Below are 10,162 nucleotides of genomic sequence, written 5' to 3' on the forward strand. Positions count from 1 at the left end.
TGTATTATTTGGACTTTATTATTTGGACTGTACTATTCATTCGAACCCTCTGCGCGAGGGCGTAATTGTAATAAGTGTGCGTGCGTGTGATGTATGTCTTCCAACCCCACGTCTTTCTCCCTTTTATTTATCCGCTTATGATGGTTAGATTAGGGCATGTTTCAATTAGCATACAGTATGACAGCATGTTTGCATTTATTCATCTGTATTGCATGCACCGGGCTCGGCGCATCATACTAACTGCATTGTATTTTCAATTCCAAGTTGAATATATGTTAACTGTAGCATTTCATATGCCATGTCTAGAATAGCCGAGCCTGCTATAGTTGCATTTTTGCATGTGTTGCATTAGGCATTTCTGTATAATTAGGATCATGCATGGATTTCTAATCAGCTTCTTTTTTGGCTTGGAGTACTCGGTGAGTTTTATGCTTTAGCATCCTTGCATGCGTGTGAGTGACTGCCATGAATAGCATGCTTACCATGAGGCTAATTGCTTATGTGATATAACTGCCTGAATGCTTGTGGGTGAAGGTTGGGTTATTTGGATTGGAACAATTCATCAAATGTGTGTTTTAAAGCCCACTAGATAGTGGCAAAATCACGTTTTTCTAAGCCCACCCGAGGGTGGCAAATCCACGTCTTAGCCTACTTGTGAGTAGCATCATCAAACCATTTTCAAACAAACAAACATGAAATGTTTTGTTCCAATTCAGGCGACCCAGTCTATACTTGTATGCTGTGCGCATCACATAGTAATCTAGGCTAATAACCGGAATAAGAACACATAATGTTTTCAAAAATAGATATCATGGTTAGTAGAGGCCGATCTTTGATCGGGCGAGCGGGGGTGCTCACGAAGTGACCTTCCCCAATCGTACCCAAGTTCCCGAGCCGAGGCAACTTTGGTGATGACGGACACGTGGCTTTAGGCAAACGAGTCAGGGTTTCCTAAATTTTCCCAAAATAAAATATTTAAGTGGCGACTCTGTATTTGGCAAAGCAGTCCATGTTTGGCACTTCTTTCAAAATCTGTTTTCTCAAAACGATTTGCTGGGTTTGGACTCTTTGGTTCAGATTAAGAACCGTGACAATTTGAGAGTCCGACCTGTAGTAACCCCAAATGAACAGAACGAGACTCACCCTCCCGGGGCGTTCGGGGACGTCTACAGTTAGTCTTCACATTCAATTGTAAGGATAAAGAAGAAATTGATTAGGATGCTAAAATTGTTGCTACCTATTGTACAGATAATGCAAAGAATTAGAGCAATTTAGTCTTATTTGATGATTTGTGTTCATTTCATTGCATAATATAATTGTTCTTTCTCTAGGTGTTGATTGATCAGTGGTTGAATAGTTTTTGACTTTCCATTGAGTGTGTTCCGTTTGCATGTCTCTTTATATTTCAAGGGAATGTGGTATTGTTAATGCTTGTAGCTTTGAATGCTTCCTCTGGTTCTACGAAATGATCCTTGTTCCAGCAAGCAGGGTAATCTAAGCAGTAAAAGAGTTGAGCCGAGTGTATATGTATATATATTTGTGATGGGTAGCTGAGCCAAGTATTTTGTTGTTTAAATTTAGTTTGAAAATTTTAGTGAGTCAATTTGAAATGAGCTTTATTTGGCCCAAGTTTGAGTTGTTTCACTTTTAAAACGAGTTTTTAGTTTGACTTTTATAGATAAAATGTTAGATATTGAAATTTTTAGTCGAATTCGAGTAGTTTGATACTTTTTGCAGCTTGATTATTGAACTGTGCAAGACATTCACGACATCTTGAAAGAGCTTTGTCGTCTTGCATGGAAGCAAGTTTTAGGGAATCTGATTTCTTAAACAAAGAGTGTTTCGTGCACTTTATGATACAATCATAACATTGCTATTGGATTTTCTTGTACATGTGAAACTGATGTAGGAATGTTCAACAACATCAAACATACTACTGCACTCTTCATGATCACAAAATAGGAGCTCGTTGATCAAATGCTAATCCATATTAGCTGTTGATTCAAGGGCTTCACCCTTGACTTCACAATCCTTATTCAGGCAACGGGATGTCAGCAAGGTCCTCCCTGTAAGGTACATGGTCATCGGATTCTGTCACCCCCTCAGACTTGCCTTGCCCTTTCTCCATGCGCATTTGAATGTTGGGGTCGTGCTTTGCTGGCTCGATGAACGTCACAGCAGCATCTTTACGAAACATTAAGTAGATCACTGCGATGATATAGATAGCCATCACTGGGAAAACTATGATTCCAATGAACACAGTAGCAACTTTGGGTAAGGTGCTGTGGATTATCCACCCAACAAAAGCCGTGCTTAGGTAGTAGATGTTTATACCGATAATTGCAAGCCCTAAAATCCATGAAATGATAATAATCTGCATGCATGATCATCAAATGGTTAGTTAAATACAGGTTTTTTTAATCCTAACCATAGTTTTCATTCCAATGACCCATAGACTCAAATCAATGGATTAGTTGATTAGTCATTGATAATAGAAAGCAAAAAAACTTGTAAACTTATAATGGGTGGTATCTTTTGTTAAAGCTCTGTGTTTCATAAAAAATAATATATGTTATCAACTGAATTTTTCCTTTTTTTAATTTTAATTTTATTTATTTATTTATTTTTGTCACTTGAAAATAAATACTAGTCTATGTATATGTACATATGTAAGACAAACTTATCTAGTAGATAATGAGACTCTATTATTTTTTTGAATATAGTGGATTCTATATATACATATTATATTATGGTATAGATTCATGCATGAGATGAAAAAATGATGAAATTTTAGCAACCCTCTACTTATATGGTTTGAGGGTCAGTTTGTTTGAGGTTTTTATTTTTTTATTTTATTCAAGTTTGGTTGAGGGTTCACTTTCAACATTTTATATCATATTTGTGAATTTGTTATTATGGGCTTTGTAGACTAATCTTCCAACAATGTTTTCTACACCCTAAATAACTAACAACTAATAACAAGTCTTAAGACTATACATCTTATATAATTAAAAAAAAAAAGAAGAAAAATTTAAAACCACAAAATAAAAATAAGAAACAAAAAAACTTACATATATTGAGTTTCTGTGTGGCCCCATCTTGGTGGTACCGCTACTGAATTTTAGGAGTGGGATGAGAGCAAATGGAAGTTCAAATGATAGTACCATCTACCCAAAAAAAAAAAAAAAAAAAAACAATACAAAAAATAATTCATAATGTTTATTGAATTTGTAAATAAAAACTAGAAAAAAAAATGTATGCAACGAGTGACAAACCGATGCGATGATGATGAGCCGGCTCGCACCCGAAGCTCCACCAATAATTGCGACAATGAGACTAGGTGTGATGGCAATGCACCTTGTCATTAGGTTCCTCTTCCATTTCTTCATCTTAAGATCCAAGAAGCCCTAGAGATTTCACCATGAATTAACTCATTAATATTGCATATTAACGATAATCATGCAAATGCGTAAGAATATTTTCTGATAAAAATAAAACAAGAAGAAATTATTCACAACCTGCATAATAAATTGTCCAGCATAAGTGCCTGTAATAGTGGAACTTTGCCCTGAAGCTAATAACGCAATGGCGTACAAGATTGAGCTTGATTTTCCTAACACATTCTGAAAATGAGAAATCAAAATTTCAGTGAGAGTTCATACTTAATTATGTAATTAGAGTTTTTTCTATAGTGGTTTAGACCTTTAAAAGGAAAGAGGCAGAGTCAACAGTGAGATTGTTGCATTGATTTAAGATGTTCTGTGAGATGTTGTTGGCTGAACAAACAGTTCCTGATACGGAGACTATTGCAACATTGATTAAAAATGCTATCAACAATGCAAAACCGCTCTCTATCAAGAAGTATCGGCATGCATCCTGCGAAATTAAGAAATCCAAAGACATCAATTTTAGATAATTTTTATGCAAATTTGATGGTAAATGTATCAGTTATTTGATGAGTTTCCATGAACAAATTATTGTCCAAAATCCATACCTTTTTTATTTTTTATTTTTATTTTTTATAATAGGAAGAAGATATCTATTCTACATCGCTAAAATTAATGCTATTCATTTGTATCTATATAGTTAAATTTGGTCGGGAGATCTTGAAAAGTATTTTTCATTTGTGTGTATATAATTTATTTAAATATATACATGTACAATGTAAAATTTATACTCTGCATTGTTGGCTTACATTTATGCCTCTGACAGAATTTGGTACTTTCCTAGAGAGTACAAGAGCTGAGTGAAGAAAAAGGTTGTGTCTGTTGAGGAATAAGATACATGAATTAGTAAAAATTTAAAAACATTGGTTAGTGAAATATTGATGAAAATTTGATATTAGATCAAGAAATGTGTCATATAAAAGATGAGATGGATCGTACGGCATAACTAAGGACCCGAGTAAAGCAATGGAGTCAGCGGTGGCGCTTTGACCATTGATCTTAGGGATAAACAACCCCTTAATCAAATCTACTGCCGGAGGCTTCACATAACCCATTTCCCCGAAGAAACATGCTGCCATCATGAACACAAACACCGCTACCACCATTTCCAGCTTCCTCACCTAACCCACCCAATTAAAGAGGACAAAAAAAATTAATTAGAACATATGAGGAAGTTAATTAGGTCCCAAAAAAAAATATCCGAGAATTAATCTATCAAAGTGATTCATCACTGATCAATTAAAGGGTATAGGGAGAATTCATCTAGCAATTAATGTTTTAATTTTCTTCCAGTTTCTTTTTCTTTCTTGAGAATCAAACAGGATTTGCTATATGGAATGCTACCTTGAAAAATTAAACATCTTGCATAAATTATAATCTCTTCTTCATATTTTACCTACATGAACATTAGTGTAGTGATTTTGGAAGGTATTTGTGAAGAATATAACAAGATAAAAAGAATATTATTAAAAATATTAAGAGAACACAAAAGTAAATTAATCAAAAAAAGAAAAAAAAGTCAACGACTTGTCATATTTTTTTAATTGGTTGTCTTAGGTTAATCTCTGTTGTCTAGACCATCTAGTCGGACAAAGAAAAAACATGAAAGTTTTTATTATATAGAGAGGCAACACACACAAAAAAAATAAAAAAAAAAAATAAAAAAAAATTTGATTAATTATTATATTACCCCATATTTTTGCAGACCAAGAAGTAGGAGAGTGCTCAAACCAGTGATGAGAACTCCAGCCCAGAGTGGGATGTGGAAGAGAATGTTTAGAGCAAAAGCTGTCCCAATCACTGCCACAAAATAAACATTAACAAAAATTAAGTATATCATATGAACATAAAGGTCTCCTAACAATTAAGGGAAATTTATTTGGTCTCCATTAATTATGATCAGTCAAATCATAAAAAAGATAAAACTCAAAATTCTACATTTCCATAAGTGAATTTGATAAAGTCAGACTTTAGATTTTACTCTTTGGTCACCATTTATTTATGAGAGGTCGTACCTTCCGGAATATCTGCTGCTATGACAGCGACCTCTGCTAACAACCACAGGCAATACTTCACATATTTTGGGTACTCAATCTTGCACAACTCTGCTAAATGTTTGCCTGGCAAACCAAAAATACTTACTGAGGGATCATAATACATATTATTCTGTACTTGTTTTGTTAGTTATTATATATATATATATATATATAAATTTTGCGTACCTGTGGTTACACCAAGATTTGCAGCGAGTGATTGAATTATGAGAGCAAAGATCATTCCGATAAGAATCACCCAAAGTAGCTGAAAATATAGTATATGAAATGGGGACTCATTAGTTTCCCAATCTTGCATGCAAATTATTCACTATAACACAAACTTTAGAAGTTGGGCATTTTCTCTCTCCTTTTAAATTTTTTTTTTAATTTTATTTTTAATCTTGATAAATTTGAAAATTTTCTGGTATTTTCATATTATAATTTATTACCTCAAATCCGTGGTTAGCTCCTGCTTGCAAATCAGTTTCCACTGTGTCATGTAAAACCAAGGATTGTCTAGTTAATAATCCAAAAAAAAAAAAAAAAAAAAAAACACCCAAGACAGAGAAACAGAGTTACTAAATCTGGGAACACAAACAAAAGACATAACCAAATATAACCCATTCATATAAGGTGGTTTCTAACTTTTGTGGGCTCCACATTCGTGGATTGTGTCGAGTTTTGTGATCAATTTCTGTGTTCCTAAAAGAATTGGAGAGAGTTACAGACAGACTTACAGTTTCCAGGGTCAATATATGCCAATGAAACAAGGAAACCCGGGCCAACAAATGAGAGAAACTTTTTCCAACCAGGTTTCTAAAACATAAACAAAAACAAAAACACATGTTCTTCAGGAGTTAATAACACGAAGCAAAAGATGAGAGAGAGAGAGAGAGAGAGAGAGAGAGAGAGAGAGAGAGAGAGAGAGAGACTGTGTAGTGTGTACCCGGTGCTTTTGTTCTTCATGATCAAAGTCTTCGTAGGTGTCGTTGGATTGAGTCTTCATCTCCAACTCCCCAACATCAACTGCTGCAATGCGATTGCTTCCTCCAGTAACTTGCTGCTGCTGCAGGCTTGCCATCTCTGTGTGTGTGTGCGTGCGTGTGTGCGCGCAACTTAAGACTCTACTTAATTCTATCCTCTATTTATAGTGCATCTTTGATGTGTTTTGAATCATGAAAGTGATACATGCAAAGAGGACCATCTAAGACACCTGCGAGCCTTATTGTTTCATTTAATTGACAATGACATAGAGAAAAACTATAATAATCCTGTTTGTTTGCTATAGCTTATCGGAGCTTGGAACCTATGCGGAGTACTTTGTATAATTTTTTTATAAGACAGAAATAACTTAAATAAGCTGAAAAATATTATTTATTTATAAGCAGGAGAAGAAGTACTTTTTAATTTAATGCTTTTATTATCAATTTTTAATTTAAGAAAAGTTGCATCAGACTAACTCAATAAACAGTTAAAAAGAGTGTTGATGATCAAGACAATGTGAAAAAAAAAAAAAATGGTAGCTTCCCATATGCACGAATCTTTTGCTATTGTGAGGTTTAGCGGGGGTCACAAACTTACCTTGCTTGCAGAGGGACTATTTCTGTAATATCAATGCGCCAAGAAATGATCATTTTTATTCTATTAAGTTGTATTTGTATCATAGATTTTTATAGAGATTTGAAAAGGAAAAGTGAAAAGGAATATGTGAGTGAAATATAACTATATTCTATTCATGTTTCACTTTTTCTTTTTAAATTTCTGCTCAAATTTACGATCTAAATATAACGTTAAAGAATGTTGCCAAATTTGATACCTTGATGCTAAAAACTATTGTGTATCCTCTGCGATAATAAGACAGATTTCTGGTGTTTGACCATATTGCATGCACTGACCAAACAGAAAGATCAAAATCCACTATTTAATAAATATAAACTACGAGAGATTAATCTCATGTCAAAGCCAAACTCATGAATTAAGTAATATGAACATGAAATTCAGACCTTGGGATAAGGCAGTTTTTTATATTAATTAGAAATAGAGTAACCATCAGGAACTCCCAACTAATTAGGAATTTTTTGAACTAAACAATCTATCGGAAGATAAAACATCTTATTAGTGGAAGACTTCTTGTCTCTTGGAGCAATAATGTAGAAACATTATATAAAAATCATATAAAATGAAATATGTAAGACAAAAATACTGTATAATGGTTGACCTCACATTTAAACCACCCAATATAAAGGTGACATGTGGCAAGCAAGGGGTGTCGTGCGGGATACATTTAAACCACCCAATATAAAGGTGGCATGTGGCAAGCAAGGGGTGTCCTGCGGGATACATCAAGATAACGAAGAGTCTTACCTTTGAAGGTGCTCACTTAAGTTGCGAATGCAAGATTTCGGCTAATGGAGATGCTAAACAACACGTGAATGGCACATCGAGAGTAAGTTAACAAACAAACTATTATCAATAGTTGTACACACATGAAGAGGAGTTCATGGCCCCGAGGAGTAGCAAAAGAGAATGAGATCATGGCGGATGTTGACAGCCTAATTGCTTCGAAAGCGCCAAGAAGAGACTATAAATAGATAAAAATAAAGACTAAAGAGGCCCTCCGACTAAATCCAGGCTACATCTTTGTCAATTTCATTTATCTTTAAATTTCTGCACTTTACTTTCTTATACTTTACTTTTACGCACTGCACTTATTTTTCATAAGAGTATATTACCATTATAATTTCAAAACTCGGTGGGTCTAAAGTTTCGAAGTTGCCCTTACTAAAGGTAATATATTGTAATTGTTTATTCAATAAATCAATTATAATTTTCTGCCCAGTCTCTCCCTCACATTCTGTTACAAATTTAAACTATAAGTTTTGTTCATCTTTTCAACACAACACAATAAATTTCTATTCATTGAGGCTAAGAGAACCTTAATACAATCGTTTGATACAAATTGACATTTATTATTTGCAAGGATTTTTCAGGCTGGCATGCTTGAATTACATTTTTAACCTTCGAAGTGTCAAAATAGCCAACAATATATATATATTTTTAGCATGCCCAATGGGACCAATTTTGTGTTAAAAATATGGTTCAAACATGTTTGACCCGTTGTCAGTTTTCGGCCGGCATTTAGATGGCCATGAAAGTAGAGGAAGATCCTCGTTTAATATACACACCTATCTAACAAATTGGCCATACGCAAGGTCAAACTTATGAACATGCGCCTTCTCAAGGCCAAACACTTGATCAGATTAGTCGTAGCAGGAGTAAACCACTAATATTTACCACTAGCATGTCAAATGAACAATGGAGTGGAATAATGTCTATAATGAGCCAAATAATGACAACAAACCTAAAAAATTGGTCTGATTCATTTAGAGCTTCACTTGTTCAGAGAATTGATAGTAGGTCGGATAACATAAATCAAAATATGCATCCTATTTCTAGTAATAGGAACCCTATTTAGACATCAACTTAGCAAAGGGCAACCCCTAGTACTAGCCAAAATAATGGCGAAAATAGAACAAGAAATACTGTATCTTTCTTTGAACTGGTTAGACGTACGCCTCCAATTGGTCCATGACCTTACTGGAGAATGTCTAGTGCCTAAGAAACACACACTATGTATAGAGAGCCTCGAGTGTTACCTTCCAATGCTTCTAGTAACTAGCCATGGTCTTCCACAAGCTTAAACACAAAGTACTACATGAATGGTGTCAAATTCAGTCTTCAAACCTACACTTGGGCGGTCAGCGATCCTTATAGACCACTATTAGTCCCCTTAAGAGAAGAAGACATTATAGGTTAAGAATAGGCACCAAATCCTAAAGTACATCCTTTGGATCGAATGGCTGCACCCTTTGTGCCAGCCATACCAAATGTACAGCTTGGGTAGCCTTAAGCCCCAAGACAACAAGTCCATTAAGGGTATATACCATATTGCCTAACAAGGTGCCCCTAATGTTGTTCCTAGAGATCAGTTGCTGGACATGGTGCGTGAAGTACGTGGTCTTATAGCTTGGGGGGTGTAAACACTAGTGTATAGAAAACCATACCCTGGCTGGGTTGATAGGTTACATGAGTTTCTAAGCGGTTATAAAGTCCCAGATTTCACCTTGTTTAGGGGAGATGGAAACTAGTCAACCATAAAACATATCTCTAGGTTCACAGCATAGTGTGGGGAATACACGAATCACGACTATATAAAGCTTCAATAGTTTCCTAATTCACTGACTGCTCCAGCCTTCGCTTGGTATATCAGTCTATTACCTAGTACAGTTCAAACTTGGTGCAAATGGAAGAAATGTTTCATGCACAATTCTTCCAAACTAAACCAAAAGTTACAATAGTTGACTTAGAAAGGCTACGCCAAAGGCCAAAACAAAAGGCTACTTAGTAGGTGGTTGGCATGCACTAAAAAAGTGCACTTTTTTTACATACATACACTTATTTGAGTCACATCAATCAACATTTCCTCTCTACTTTTCTACCCACTTTCTCTACTTTTTTATATTTTTTTTAATTTATAAAAATTCAAAAAGTGCACTTATTTAGAACATCCTAAACCACAATTTAGTTTATAACCAGATTTAAAGGGCTAGAAGTAAGTATAAAGTGGTCCTCCTACGCCTGCTTTTGTTTGATTGGCTCAAAATGACTTAGAGTTTCGAA

At 34.8% G+C, this 10,162-nt stretch overlaps 1 protein-coding gene across 1 annotated transcript; it reads right to left on the reverse strand.

Annotated features, from left to right (window-relative positions):
* Positions 1-1,792: 1,792 nt before the first annotated feature.
* LOC114284202 (metal transporter Nramp7.2) lies at positions 1,793-6,808 on the reverse strand. The gene is made up of 13 exons (XM_028227093.2): positions 6,429-6,808; positions 6,220-6,298; positions 5,932-5,972; positions 5,669-5,747; positions 5,462-5,566; positions 5,137-5,246; positions 4,386-4,567; positions 4,196-4,265; positions 3,703-3,876; positions 3,519-3,623; positions 3,276-3,407; positions 3,072-3,167; positions 1,793-2,374 (listed from the first exon to the last, which is right to left on the reverse strand). Exons 1-13 carry the CDS (start codon positions 6,561-6,563, stop codon positions 2,033-2,035), a joined length of 1,650 nt encoding a protein of 549 aa, XP_028082894.1. The 5' UTR covers positions 6,564-6,808; the 3' UTR covers positions 1,793-2,032.
* Positions 6,809-10,162: the final 3,354 nt, after the last annotated feature.

Source organism: Camellia sinensis, chromosome 3, assembly GCF_055761805.1.
Source record: "Camellia sinensis isolate YWXY chromosome 3, ASM5576180v1, whole genome shotgun sequence".
NCBI classification, from domain to species: Eukaryota; Viridiplantae; Streptophyta; class Magnoliopsida; order Ericales; family Theaceae; genus Camellia; species Camellia sinensis.